The 16,171-nt window shown below is 35.3% G+C and overlaps 1 protein-coding gene across 1 annotated transcript in view; it reads right to left on the bottom strand.

Moving 5' to 3' along the window:
* The window catches only part of LOC110378841 (lachesin), a 47,492-nt gene that overhangs the window by 24,083 nt on the left and 7,238 nt on the right, over positions 1-16,171 (bottom strand). The window contains exons 2-3 of the mRNA XM_021338252.3: positions 8,342-8,657; positions 373-500 (exon numbers count right to left, since the gene is read on the bottom strand). Of these exons, the coding sequence (XP_021193927.3) occupies positions 373-500; positions 8,342-8,453 (240 nt within the window). The 5' untranslated portion in view covers positions 8,454-8,657. The remainder of the gene's footprint in view (positions 1-372; positions 501-8,341; positions 8,658-16,171) is intronic.

The following is a 16,171-nucleotide window of genomic DNA, read 5'->3' as shown; positions in this document are numbered from 1 at the left end:
CAAGTTGATATGAAATGGGGCAAACTACTTTAAACTACTAGTTAGTAAATATGTATTTAGTTTTCAGTTTACGGCTCGAGTTTATTAAACTTTGTGGTCTGATAAACAGCAATGACAATTCGCATTAACACGATACTTTAATATATTGTAGTAGTATATTACTTGTAACAATTGTAATAACTTTCTTCATATTGAGATATAGTAGTTAATTAAGAAACAGTTCAGTAAGAACTCAAACTATTTGAAATATGAACTATAGCAAAGTAACATCGAGCCTCTTAGGTATTTGACAAATTCATATACTGCATTACTGGTAAAAATAAAGTGCATATCCAATATATTTTTTATAATTTCTTCTGTATCATATGTTACCTTATAAGTTCCGAGATGGTTGACGGTACACGTGAAGTGCACATCCCTGCCTTGAGCCACCGTCAGGTTTTCCAGCGGCGACAGAAATTCAGGCTCCTGTTCAGTGTAGCCCGACCCTTGCAGCTGGCCTGTACACAAAAATCACCTTCTAAATACCGTAATAAGCATTAAGAACAAAACAAAACTTCACCGTAACAAAAACTAAGGAGAAAAGACCATCGCCTGTATACAAAAAGTCAGGCAGCCATTAACTAGCCATTTACTCCTCAAACAAAAGCTAATCCACCCAGCTCACAATTACTAGAATAAATTAACTGACACTTTGCAGGGACTCTTGATAAACAATACAGCGTACAGTCGGATCAGCTTTATATTCAACGATAGCCAAATACAATCAGAAGAAATACAGGTCGAATTGGCCTTTCAAATTGGTTTAAATTGGGTCAGGCTTGCACAAACAAAAGTGGGGAAATTGCTGATGCTACTGAATTCTATAGCAATTGATCTACTTTCATTAAATAAATCTCGCATCCGTAACCAAAAATCGCAACGAACTACTTTGTTTACTGGAAAGTTCTACCGCCCGTTTAATTCACATCATACATTGAACAAGAGAACGTATCGAATAATATCAGCATTTTTCCAATATTGCCAACGTTGAGTCTGAAAAGCTGAGAATAAATGAATTCCCGTGAATACGTTTTAACATCGAAGTAAATAGCGTTCGTTCGTATACCGAACAAAAGATATGCATAGTGTAAGCGAGTCTAAATCTGCAAGAACCATCCAGAGTATGGGAGCGGGCGGCGGGCGGAGCGCCGATTTGCGAAACAAATACAGTAGCTCATGTACCAAAACATCATTTGTATAATCCTTCACAATGAACTGGCACCACTCAGTACCCGCCGTTTTAACGCGCTGACCATATGAACGCCTGAGTTTCAGTTTTCGGCATTCGGTATTCGGCGATTAGGGACGTAAATCGGGAAAGGTTGGCGCATAAAAAGGGTCACACTAAATGTCCCATACTGTGACATCAAAACGATTAATGGCTTCGTGCGGGATTTCGGAACGCCGAATATTTTCGTTCAATTCGGCTAATGCGGGGCTGAGATTAAATAAATTTTTCACTTTTTAGCTTCAGCCACAAACGATTCAATTAAAAAAACGGAGGTGCCTCCATTATTTTTTCTCATTCATTTGTAATGACAGAGATATCTGTGAAAAGTCAAATCAAATGGTTTCATGCAGTAGAATTTGTAAAGCCCGTGACTTCCCTCGTATTGACGGAGACGAAAAGTAATGCTCACTCGGTCCGCATTTTCCTTGCCTACACAGCGTTCTGTATTCGTCGATTTGCCGCAATAAAATGGTCTACTTTCCACTTCAACTTACTTTCCTATATCATCTCCCGAGACAGTCGCACGGCTAGATAATCAACTTGTGCTGCACGATTCAATTTATATTTCCTCACTGATGTAAAAATATTGCTACCAGACTTGCTAAACCGGTTTCAAAATATTTAGCTAAAATATGCGGTACAGCAACAGCGAAAATAAATGTTAAATGTTCACAGAATTAATGTACTTATGAAATTACAAAATAACATATTATTTATTTGATCAATTAATTTTATGCCATTTTAAAGTTAGTAGTAAAATCATATTTTTTATAATATAGAAACTCCGAGTAATTGACCTCTTTTTAACGTGTATTGGTATGAAATATTAATTTAAAGCAAATACACAAATATTTGCATAGAAGTGAAATTGATTGGAAGCACAATATAATTTATTTACAAACAAGTTCTGGGTTATTGGATTTGTTTAATTTGCTGAAAATAACATTTCACTGGTTTTGACTAATACTTAATTGCTCGTATAAATGCTCATTTGGTGGAAATATTTAATTTTTGATTTAAAAAAACATTAGTCTACTACTAGCCATTTCCATTTTTTTTACAAATCAATAGAGAACAATTTGAGGACATTAAAAAAATAAGCTAATAAAAATAACTATCACATATATTGTTGCCATTGAAAATTCAGCTAGCAAATAAAATTAAAGAATTAAGAAGGCAATAAGTTCTCACATATCAGTCTTTATATTTTTGCTGTTTTTTCACGCACAGCTTAAGTACATATCGGAAGAACAAACAGGCTACTTTTTATCCGATTCCAGATTCCCTCGGGACAAAGGCAATAAAAATTCCATTTATCTAAAATAATATAGTTTTTTTGTTTTACAATGTAAAATTCCAATGTTACACGCATTGAAATTTCCAATATCACATGTCGGAAAATAAAATATTTTTTAACCATAGTCGTTTATACTTGGAAATCACTGGTCTATTGCACTTCTAACCTTGTTTTTTCATCAACAAAAACAAACGTGTATCAGAGTGCTTAGTGCGAGTTTTCGTGAATTTTTTTACGGACTCACATGAGAGCGCGTATACTAAGATTTGTATGCAGTGTTGCCAACTTAGTGGATTTTCCACTAATACTGGTGGTTTAAGTCCCCTATTTAGTGGCGAAATGTTGAAAGTACTGCGGGTCAAGTAGCGAAATGTAAGTTTTGTGGTACAACTTTAAGGAGTTACTATGGAGATTTGAAGTCTCACGGAATGTCAAAAAAGCATCTACAAAACAAAAAGGTGAACGACTACTATATAATTATATTAAGTACTCATTCATTGGTCAAATGCGTAACTAAACAATTTGTGAAACTACTACGCCGATTATAATTTGTGAAGGATTCGGATCGGGTCGGATGAATTGCTAAACAGATGTAATGCTTTGTCTGTTTTAATTTTCTATCGTTGCCGAGTTACATCTTTGGATGATTAAATTGTTTTAGGTTACAATAAAATATAAACAATATTTTTTTAGTGGTGAATTTGGTGATTTTAAGTGTGGGATAAATTTTTGTTAGTGGTTTTCTGGTGGTTTTAAAAGTTGACTCTGGTGGTAAGCTTCTACAACTGTTGGCAACACTGTTTGTATGGAACAAAAACAGGTTCCAATTTTTGACACTAGGTGGAGCTGTTTTTGTTCCATACAAATCTTAGTATACGCGCTCTCATGTGAGTCCGTAAAAAAATTCACGAAAACTCGCACTAAGCACTCAGGTTGCATGAAAAACCGAAACAATCAAAGTTTTTTTCATATTTTTTATCGATATTTTATTCAGTTATCAAAACATGGTAACATGACATTAATGTCACCTTGTGTATGTATAAAGTAATTCAGTAGTATACGTAACATACATCACTTAGGTTAATCTATGACTAGATTAGAATAAATCTTTTCTAAAAACACTGTGGTTAGAAAATACCTCCGCTTTATAAACTGCAAAGTAAGGTTACCAGTTCAAAGCTTAAGCTCAAAGAATTAACATAAACAGTCTGCAGAGAATATAAAATGTTTTGTTGCCTGTTTAAAACTTTTGTGAAAAGGAAAATTTTAATTTTTATCTATATTTTATAACTTCGACACACGTACTTTGTTTTTATTTTCACACTTGCTTTTGCTCGCTGCGTCGCTTGCATTATTTTTGTTTTATACTCAATTCTTCATTTGCCTTCCATAACATATGGAAGGCAGGTATACAGGTGGTTACATTTTATAATCTAGAAACTAAACCCATATGGATTCGAATCGCCTAATAGTGTTCAGAAATTTGAAATAGATGCATTAGTATCCATGTGGAACATTAAACATAACAATTCTTGGTAATATAGGTACCTACATACAACAATTCATTGATACAGACAAAACGGAAACCTAAATAATAGTTCTGCAATCCTCAGTACTAAGAGCACTAGGCGCTGTAGCCCATTATATATTCAGTGCAGAGCGTTTACTTGTCACCAATTGTTCGAGTTATCGGTACAACCCACATTGGCATTAGTCGTTTCATCGTTTCCCCGAATTTGGGAAATGGAACCAAATAGAACCCCAATATCGGCCGCATATACACAAAACTCAACGTAAACACTTGTAAAGGGAAAAATGTTGTGTTAAAATGGCAAATCAGTATTGACCATGCTGACGCACGACTTATTTGATTTGGTTGCAACTTAATTTTAGTAAAAATATTTTGAATTAAAATCCTACTCCAGTCATTACCACGAATATGATACGGTATAAGACCACTAGCCCAAATAAAATCAAGTGTATCAGAAAAATTTCATGACAAATAACACAAAAATTACAAAATAAAATAAATGAGTAATTTAGATTCAATAAACAAAACATTTTATCGAATGCAGTTCTGTATTGAAATATAAAACGATGAGAAATAATTTAATCAAATCAACAATCACGCCTGACTGGACTTATAGATCAGAGCTAGTAATAAGACCCTTGTGAACTAAATGGGAATGGATCTAATTCACACAGCTTCGGTAATAGGGTCCTAACTTTGCTGTTTACGTGTTCACTCGCTCAGTACTTAAGATTTTCTATCTCGCCGCTTTCACAACTCGCCCGTTGTGAATTCTACTGTAAAACTTTATCTATGCAATGAAGTCAAGTAATATATGAGGAGAAAATTATTGATAATACTTTGAAGTTTTGATATGTGCATATGGAAATTGTGGAAATACTTTACAGTTTTTGATTTGACCGATTGATAACGTATTTATTAGAGATTATTTTGTCAGATGTGTGCCTAAAACTTTCGTGTCCATTCTACTGTAGGTCTCCTATATTGAGCCTCATGAGGCATTTTAATTAGTATAATAAAAATGCAGTTCCTCTTCTCATACTTCGAGGCCTGGACACATAAAAAGCAGCTTTAAACCTTTTTAACCGACTTCCCTTATGGCTTTAAATTGATTTGTTTTCTTAGGTCAAAGGTCCAAATAAACACAGAAATGCAAATGTCAGAATTCGTTAATTGAATTCATTTGTGCAGCTTTTACATGTTATGAGTAAGAGTCCAACATTAAATACATATATGTAGAATAAAGTGCAGCTAACATTTTACACAAATACAAGTGTAACACTATTTTTCGAATAAAAGTCCACAGTGAGCCGATAATGGAACAAAACGAGGCAGTGTTTATAGTACAAGCGGGCTTTGTGACGTCACATCGTCGTGTGACTTGCTCACAGCCGCGATGCGACTGTCAAATGAAAATTAATAACACCCCGATACGGAACATTCGTCATTCGTCTCCGGTCACACATCATCCCTTTATCGAGTTAAAAATAATATTTACAGAGTTTAAATTAAAAAGGACGGTCAATTTACCTTAAAAGTATTGTTGGTAGGTTACATTTAATGAATGGGAATGATAGAAATGAGTAAAGAGAATAGTGAAAAAAAAAACCTTTTAATTCTAATCTTAAGAATCTGAAGAAATACAAAGGATGGCATAGATTAAAATGCTCATTAATTTAAAGTTTTAAAAGTCCACGTAAGGTTTAAAACTCAAAGATGTCACAAAACAAATTACTCAAAGACGTTTAATAGCAATAAGTAAGGCTTTTATCTGAGTCAAATGAAAATTAATAACTCGGGGCCAGTCGCTGGCGGCTACGCGACGAACTTTGTCGACCGACGACCCCTTTATCTTGATATCCACCACACCCGAGCCATGGATAAAATAATATCTAAAGTAATAAATCACCAACGCGTTGTACAACACAAATATTTATAAAATAAAAAATAAAACTCAGGATGAATAGTGTGAACTGAAAATTTATTTATTTACTAAAAGCATTTTTTTGTTTATTATTTTAATGTTAGCGATCGGCCTTTGTTGTAATATTTTTACTGTATAGGCACTCTAATTCATAAAATGTGTTCGAGTAATATTGAGGGGCTTTTTGATAACAATAATAATTTTTAAAATAAGTCACATGCCGTATGAATGTGTCCCGCCAGGTCGCGCCACAAAGCTCTATCAGACAATATGAATAAATTTAATAATTATATCAATTATACCGGACGTCACCGGTCGAGCCCTCCATATTATTCGATTACGTGTTCCAATTATTGAGTATTTCACGCTCATCGACGTCTATAATTACATTCTGATAGAATTGCGTTAAATTCACCACGCGTACGATCACTAATTTCCATACAATTAATCCAATGATTAGCTGTAATCCGATGTGGGTTTAACGCATATCGTTCGCATTGCACATAAACATCATTATTTATATTGTACGTGTTTATTTAAATTGTAGAGTTTTCATTAGGAACTATAATTAAACATTTCACAGAGCACGGGGCAGGGATGAAGTGAGAGCCTTAAACAATTAAAAGAAAAGGTTATATAAAGCGTTTTCAATTAAACTTGGAATCCGGTAGGGCAGCGCTCAGTGCGGGTTCCTTACGTCTGGCGGAGGCGCGTCGGCGGTACGTGAGGGAATCTGGGGCGGTATTGCTTCTAAACTGCAGCCCGCCACTGTAGACAGTCGTTAAAGTGCAACAATTTGCTACATCACGTGAAGTGCGGTCTAGTTTTAACTCACGTTCCGAACAAACACGTACAGAAAGAAACGAAGCTAAACGTGCAGCCCGAACTCTGACTTGACATGTTTTTTACATGACGCCGTAATTTTACACGATTCTGCCTTTGTTCTCCTGTAGCCGTGGTACAAATGTAAATGCAGTTCGGTTTTTAAACTGAACATTTGCATACGTGTGTAAAATCGATGAGAATGCAATATTCCAAGCAGCAACGTCCGAAACCCAGATACGAATACTTTCACACCATATATACTTTTTTTTTATAGTTTCAATACAAAAACTTTATCAAAAAATTACAAATCAAATATATACTGGTACAACTAATAACCTGATCACCTACTGGAAAAGAATCTCAAGTACCTAAACATGAACGCAATAAAATAAAAATACGCTTTAAATTCTCGACATAGAAATTAAACCGTGGAATGACGAACTGGATTATTCGATAAACTAATATTTGAAGTGGTCTGAATTTGGGGAAACAGTTTTAGCATTACCAGGAAGAGAAAATTAATGTTTCAAAAGCTAGAAGAGATGGTCCACGGAATATTAAGCTTTTCATCAGCTTTTCCATTAGTATGTTCGGGTGGTCGAGTCTGTCCTACAGTTGTGGACTTGCCTCCGACAATTTTCCAACTAAATGTATGCAAAAAGCTTTATCCGAAGGAGTTATTGCCACAAAGAGATGTTCTCTATGAACTTGCGAATTATAGTGACGTTACCTCGTAAATTGTAACATATTTCACCATTTTGTTAAAATGCAATATAGTACATGACTGCAATTGTGTAAAAACAGGAGTTGAATCGGAAGGATGGACGGTTTGGTAACAATTTTATCACAAACAATTCGTTCACGTATTGTTAGAAGTCACAAACATAAATTAAACAAATGAACGTAGCACAACTAATAAACGAACACAGTATTCCGCTTCCACATTAACAAAGTTCAAACAGTTTTAAGAAGCTCCTAGCAGAAAGCAAATTCCGTATTCCACTTTGAGCTATAGATTCCAGGCCCATGAGACGGCAATTGTCTATTACTTGCCAGGAAATAATTCAGTCCGACAAGGTAATAGGCATAATACTCGGCAGTGGAACAAGGTTCGTTAGGTACATTAAGGTAATTTTATTCAAAATGGGCGTTAACTCTCCGCCTTCAAGTTTAACAATGTTTATTACGAATTAAAGTGGAGCATAAAGGGAATAGCTTTGTATAACAATCAGACGCCTCCCTTGGATAAATTTTGACTCTACGGTGTTATTCTGGTTACAAAACTAATGACATCCGAGTGCAGTAAAGAAAGAAAAGAAAATCAAATGCAAAGAAAAACTTTTGTGTTCGATGAGGACAACATAGACAAATAAATAAGAAAAAATTTACACATTCCAAAGATTGAGTAATGCTATCTTCATCTCGCAAATGTTACCATGTCTTGATTATTATCAAAGAACTAGAGTAAGAGTAGGATCATAATAGACTTACCTGCAACAATAGTGAGGAGCGCAAACGTCGAAACCAGTGGCAGGCCGCCGGTTTCCATGGAAACTGATCTTGACCGCCGTGATGATTCCGCTGTCATGGCGCCAAAGCTCATTTGATATCAATAAACTCTTTGGTCGTGCTTCACATCGCGTTATTGTCATAACAACCTTCGTTCCAAAGCAATATTCTCTCAAAATTTCAAATATATTACATGTATTAAGCGCATTATTCTACGTTGAGTATATTTAAACAGTTATTTATTGTCTCGTAAAATTACAATGTTATTGTGGTTACATTTCAGCCACGCTCGGTAAATCTGGAACAAAAAAAGAGAAATCAAATGAGTATAAAGAATATTTATTTTCCTTTTCGAGAGAACAGGATTCAAAGCGTTGTGAATGCGAAATGCGACAGTACAATGAGAATGGATCTTTTAGATTAAGCAGCGCGTGACGTCATAGTACATCTTCGAATCGGTAAGTACCTCGTATGTTGATATTGCCTAGGTAACATAGGTCTAAATCTTAATAATAGAACTAAGTAAAACGAAGTACTTATTAATACACATATTTCTTTCTCATAAATCATACGCGAAATAGTTACGTAGTACTATTTCATTAAGTACCATCTACCCTATTTCTTGGCAAGTCTTAAGCTCGGTCACGACTAGGGTCGCTGCTTATCGAACTTATAATACGAAGCTTATATAACACACTTGGCCGTGAAAAAGTTTGTAAGTAAACTAACTTGAACCCCAGTCTCGGAGGTAACCTGTCGTCGCCCGCAGTCGGACCGCGACTTTACGGTCTAAGAAATCGTATTAAATAAATCCTGATTTATTTTTCATACACTCGTGTGACTCGGTTTTTTAATATAATTACGAGGGAGAGTAGAATTGCTGTAATCGATGAGGGTACGTTATGCAATGGCCTGATTTTAGTTCTCAACTGGAGCAAATAGTTTGTTATGTTGCAGGCAGATGAGATTGTTATAGGTCGAAATATATAATATCATACATATAGTTTGCACATTGTACCTCATTGCAGCAACCACAAAACGAACATCATGTAAATATATTTTATTAAAAAAACCTTGACGAATAGGTTGAAAAAATATTCTACCAAAACAAACCAATACAACCTAAATTCAGGAAACAGAACACCGATATTTTCCGTTTCGTTTCAATTTTCCAAAATAAACACGTATCGCGAAATATACAAAAAAAAACACGCCGTGCGCTCTAGAAATGTATAACATTTTATTTGTTTTGAATCAGTTTGTAAAACCTGAAATTGACGACGAAACGACCGAGCGAACAGCCAATACTGTTAGAATAAAGTATTTCGAATCCCCTTAACAGAAACGAAAGCGTAATATTTTTTACTTCATATCTGCAAGGAACAACGCAGGTGCAGCACTGCAGTAACCTATATGTGTGTTCATACCGTGTACACTACCTATAGGTGTGTACGTAGAAACACATGGTAGTTTTTTATTAGAGCAGTTTCCGCGGCGCAGCGTGCACAAACTGAGATAAAACAGGAATGATTGCCGCTCTGTCGCGATATTGTTTCAAGTGTTTTGTTCCATTCTGCTGGCTCTTCAGTGCTTTTTATTCATCCACACCCGAACGCCGAACTGTCGCATAAAAACCGGCCGACTGACGACTCGCTTCCCTACTGATATACTGGGAGATATCTTCGCATTTGTCTGATTGCTCTCAAACTCTGGATTGTAAGTAACCTTTTCTTACAATTGATTTGGAGTGGAACTTAGCGCACAGCAGGTTTTTTGTTTTATTTATAAATATTTAGTCACAATCTTGTTATATAAAATAATCGTCTACACGTTGCAGATTTGAAATCTTGTTCCGTATTCGAAATACTATAAAGCACTCAGATATTTCAAAGCAAGGCAAAGAAGACATTAAGTGAGGATAAGTATCGTTCGTGGGCAGGAATATAATAGTTCACTCCGGGGACTGTTCGGCTCCATCAATTGAAACATGGTCTCCCGTGCCGGCGACGGCGTCGGCGTCTTTGCCGTACGAACGAGTGTCGCGACAATAAACAATACAAACAACCCTGGCCTGCGTTTGACACCAGCCCGTTCGGAGTGGATTAGAGCGCTCTACAGGGAGTTCGGCAGCATTTAGGGAACGTAATAGCCTTCCGCCGTGACCTGTTTTAGTTGCGACAAATAGAGATTTACGGGATTGCTGCCGAGGGATTTTCAAAGAGACTGTTCCCGTAATAAAATTGAATGGTGTTTACTTTGTGGCTGCTTTATTTCTCGTTGCCAATTCTACACTGCTGCTATTTTAAAAACGATTGACTTTCAATATCTGTGAGGTTTCATAAAGACAGAACATCCAACTGTCAATCGATTCCAGCCTTCTCGCATTCGACAGACTGTCCGACAAAGTTTGAAACAATTTAATCCCGCTTGAAATATGCGCGAAAAAATTTGTCTGAGCTAAAGTGAGCGAGGGGAAGCCACCTCACAGCCGCCGTTAAAATACATTATAATTTTTGGTGGATAAGGAAAAAATCACAATATGCTAGCTGGCTACATCGAGGCCACGATGTTCCTGGCCAGTGATATCGTGAAACATAATTAGGTACCTTCCTATCCCGGGAATTCGATAAACTTAATCGTATGAAACCCCATATTAGGAGGCAGTCGGTTCTAACCCTTGATATTACAGAGGCAGACCCCATTTACGGCATTCCGTTGCTTAATAATTTTACATCCGTCCACAAAGACGGCGCGTTGTTATCTCACGAGTGGCACGCCACCGATACGAGTGGCAACCAGCCCCTTACTCCTACTCCTATTGTCATGTTTACATTGTCTATGCTCATTCTCCAATTCCGATTAACGCAAAGCCAAAATCGCTTTCATATTAATACATATACTGTTCCTCGGGCCGACACAAGTTACGTAGATAACGAACACAATTAGGTAATGCCGCTTGCGCTTTGACTACACAGCGAAGCTTTTCTGTTTTTATTTAAGTTTGCTCAAACTTTAAACTTTCTTTATGAATTCAAGTTTCGGAAAGTTTCCCTCTGCTTCGTACGGACACTAAGAAAAACTAGGATTATGGGTGAAAACAAAGAACCCGATAAAAACTACTTGGTACAACTTTTAAAACTGCGGTGTTAAGCAACCTTGGGAATAATATATTATTTAATTTTCTTGTCTTATCTGTTTTATAGCGTAACGTAGATTACAGCTAACAAATGTTGTTATTCTCTCTCAGGTTGAACTCGCTGCGCAATATGAGGACATATTAGGTACAATTGTCCGGTCGGGTAGTAAAACCTTTCTTGACAATTAATTTCACGGGCCGTGTTCAACCTTTGCACTCCCCAGTTTCTTAATTCGCAATTAAAAAGTTAAATTGTCCGGTTAATTGCTGCCATTGTGGTGGACGACGTCTACTTATTATTCAGAATTGCTCTCTGAAAATTTGATGAAAAATTTGCCGAGAACCGGTTGCTAAATCACAATAAGTAATTAGCTTATCTGTCGGCGTCACGCGGGGTGCCGGGGTCTCGCGGGACGGGGGGGAGGGTGGCGAGTTCACGTCTTACGTTAAGCTCTCAGTATTAATCTCGACTCTGCTTAATAAACGAAGTGAATAACTTGGATTAAATAAATCACAGTATCCGAATTCTTGGTTGACTTTGTAACCGATGTTTGACTTGGCATGCTCGGCTTGACGTCCGTACCTTTTGTGCGCGTGTGTACGCTCTACGCTGCCAATTATCTCAATCGTGTCAATTTGCTTTGTTTATTAAATGTAACTTTACTATTCATTGTGCTCTTAAATAACTTTTTCCTCTTCAAAACACCACATTCACTTTACCCAGAAAAGCGCGAATTTTCTTACTTCTCTCAAAACGTTTTCATGCAACCATGAACTGACTATCGGCAATCTGCAGGAGCCATTTGCCCATACTAGACGATTCTTTGTTAGTAACTACGGTAGATAAAGGGGGGCTAAGCGATCAGCACTCAAGGTATTTGCTAGCGATGCATCTGTGGAACCGTCTGGCCGTGAAGCAATTAATGTTTTGTGTGTTTGCGTACCAACAGTTGCAGGCTTTCAAAGCTTGTTTAATTCGATGTCAAATTTTGTATCAACTGTTTTGAATGTTATTTTATTTTATGTAATAATATGGCCATTGTTTTGTGCTAAATCTGAATGATGACTTGTCAACATATATCGTGCATAAAACGTAGTTAGTATTAGGTAAGCCATGAAGGCAAACCAGACATACGATACCTCTGTTTAACACTTAAAAAAGGTCAATGTCCGAATAGAGACCGTCCGTTACAATAAGGTTAAATTGATGTATCTTAAGATCTTACAAATATTTTACGTAAGTTGAGAAATAGTTGCTTTTGCTTAAATCATATTAAAGTTTAAATAACTTATGGTTAAGGTCCTCAAAACAATGAATTTTGCATAATCTAGGATCAGCCTGCATCATCAATACAGATCTTACTTATCTTGTTCTAAATTGCCAGCTTTATTTAGTCCGAGCTGTTTTAGGCTGAACTAAGCTAATCTTCGCTAAACTTTAACACTTAAACTATTTTAGTTAGCTCATGTTCGACGATAAACAAGATTAATTGTAATATTTGTGTCAAAGTTTATATACCTAAATTATTATTTGTAATAATGAACCTAGACCATATAAATATAGAATATTGATATAGCTTTGACCACCGAGTTCTTATGTCATACTGGCCGTCTGCAAACCCTTCAGGACCCAAAGTCAAGTCAAGACAAACAATTGTCTTATCCTTTTTATTATCATAATAGACGTTATTTTCTAGCTAAAATAATAAGCGGAACAAGACATGAACAAACAGCCAATTAATACAGTAACTATGGGATTAGGTAGAGAAATTACTAAATCGAGTTTAGAGTAAGCTTCCAGAAATTATGAGATAATTGCCTTGGATAGCAACAAAAATAGTTACAAAGAAAAGTTTAAGTATTGGAATTTTTTTTAAACTGGATAAACATTTTGCTACCACATAAATGTATGTACATAAAACTTAATATTGCTAAAGATGGTTTGAACCACAAGGTAAATTCAAAAGCTTTTAATTTGTCAACATGGTGACGAAAAATCATTACCAGGAAAACTGTAATGTCGCTTCCACTTTTTTTATGAAAATTCCGTAACATAAACAGCTTACTTATTTTATTATGCTGAAATCCAATTCGTTCGTAAATTAATGTTACACGGAAAGAAAGATTTTGGTAAAATATCGTCCAAGAGATTAAATAATATTACATTACATTACTTAATGGAAAGTGTTGGTAGCGTATTCGTACGTAAAAATAAATAAACTGCTTCTTTACCTATAAAAAAAACATGTCAATCAACTGAATTTAATTACAGATGGAGTTCGAAACTTTTTCGAAGTACAAAACGCGCGACCCAAGCAAGCACTATCACGCAAAAAAAAAAACAAAGTTAAAATTTAATACTCGATTAATTACATTCATTGTGGCCAAAAACTTCGCTCGTTACCGGCGATTCTCTTAAATTCAGGTTTAACTTAAAACTAAATCCCTTTTAGAAGTTTTCAAAAGAAGTATTGATCTGTCAGTGGCACGCTTGAGAGACGGTCCGTTTAGCTACCTTTGAGTCAATTGAAACTTTTTATCATTGACTTTCAAATAAGTGAATTGCAACTAAAATACCAAGAATATTTGAGTGGCTTTATAACTAAGCAGCATTTAAGTTGGATATATTAAACACGGTCTTTTAGATATACCGCAAACTTTTTGAATACGTTTACAATATTTTAGTAGTTAGTATAAGTGTTTTCATTTACAAAGTATTTAAAATATTTTTTTCAATTCATGATAAAAAATATTACATGCTTTTTTTATAAAAGTTTTTTACGCCCCACAATGGAAGATTGAAACATTTATTTAAAGCACCGACTATTAGGCAGTACTCCAATAAATTATGTTGATTATTTGCATAATTCTCAAACTTTTCACGTTTGAAATGCAAAGGTATCTTTAGACAGTCGAGAGGGATTATTTTTAAATGAGTCTTAACATAAATTAAGATTATTAAGCTGATTTTCATTATCTTTCGCCCCTACACGAAATAGGGCTAAGGGGTATCTATTTATAAGTGTTCTGAGAATTTTTCCGCTACATAAAATTTAGTTTACTCTCAAGTACCTAATCGTTATGATAGGAATTAACGAGGGATCAAATTGCCTATAACAATCAACATGTTTTTAGGAAAATTAATGGTACCTATAACAATAAACAGAATTCAACGTATGTAAACTATGTGTTTACTGTTGTATCACAAATCGGAACCGGTAAAGGCATAACCAAATTCCATTTATCGAAATGTTTGGTCCGTCAGTGGAGCAAGTGCATCCCAAATATTGGGACGCCTCTTGAACCGGGCCATGTGATCTGTATTCGAGGCAAAATGCACCGTAATGTACTGTTCTTTAGGTTTAAATTACTGTATTTGATGCATAATAATAAAAAAATCTCTTTTGCTTTTAATGTCTTCTGCAGTCAGTGATCGATAAATCCAGATTATGATTTAATGACACAACTAACACACAACTTTTGTTTAATAGTTGGAAAAAACCCGTCGAGTCGATTATTTTTTCATAGACTGCTTGACCTTTGAACTAAATCACGAACTTTTCCATAGTTTGCTTCTATACGACTTCGTCTAGACCAATTTCTTTGATACACCTTACAAAATCAATACAACCAATCAAAGCGTCCGTTGATGTTCTTAATTTGAAATTTTGTTAGGCAGGGGATTATCGCAATAAATACCGTGGAAATGATTATTGTGCCGATAATATTGGTCGTTAATAGCCTCTTTCAAAGCAAGGGTCTTACTCGCTAAAGGGTTGAGTATTCGTACCAGTATCGATTACAGATCGAACCCGTTGTCTTGAAGAGTACCCTCGTTTCATTTATCTGTCAGTTCAATATTTCGGTTAAACTTGATTAAGGAAGGAATCCTTGAATATTTAGACATACTGCCCCGCCAATCTTGGAATATTTTGATGAAATATATTTCATCAATAAATATTTTCTTAGGAAGGTCTGGATTTTTGAGTGGTTATAATATCTTAAGAAATTCTTGCGTCCTAAGAGTAATGGGGAAAGCGTTGCAGTTATAATACAAAAGAAAAGTAGTGACAATAAATAATAACAGTAATAGTGTTCACAAACAAGGATTATCTGTATAAGAATGGGAAAGGATAATTGGTTGTAAATGTGTCACAAGTATAAACTCGATTAAGGAAAAGAGGCAATGTAAGAGTAATCGCTATCAATTTGAAATTAAGATTCTTATCTTTCTTAATCGTTTGTTCTCTTCATTGAAGTAGAATTTGCGAACTTTAGAATCAACCGTATATAAATTCCAAAAAAAGTTATATAATGTTTATTTAAGATCTCGTTACTCACCAGATAAATTGATGTATCTACAAAATAAACATAATGAGTGTAATCTTTCAACAGCAAAGTATATTACCCAAGTCTCTGGCTGTCAGTAGTTCCATTAAATCTTTTTTTTTTAGGAAACTTGTCTGTCGACAAGACATCACGCAAGCACTAGTGATTTCCTCGGAGACAGTGTCGATGTGATTACCAAATTTTCTCTTTAGTTTGTTTTTATTTTGTTTGTGTACATGTACTCACAAACTTATCTTCTATAAATCTTATTGTAGATTATTCTTGCCTTTCATACACGTGTAAACACAAGTTGAGGATGTTCTCTCATCCTAAAATTAATCGCTTTC

Source organism: Helicoverpa armigera, chromosome 14 (genome assembly GCF_030705265.1).
Source record: "Helicoverpa armigera isolate CAAS_96S chromosome 14, ASM3070526v1, whole genome shotgun sequence".
NCBI lineage: Eukaryota > Metazoa > Arthropoda > Insecta > Lepidoptera > Noctuidae > Helicoverpa > Helicoverpa armigera.
This window is presented reverse-complemented; position numbering and strand designations above follow the sequence as displayed.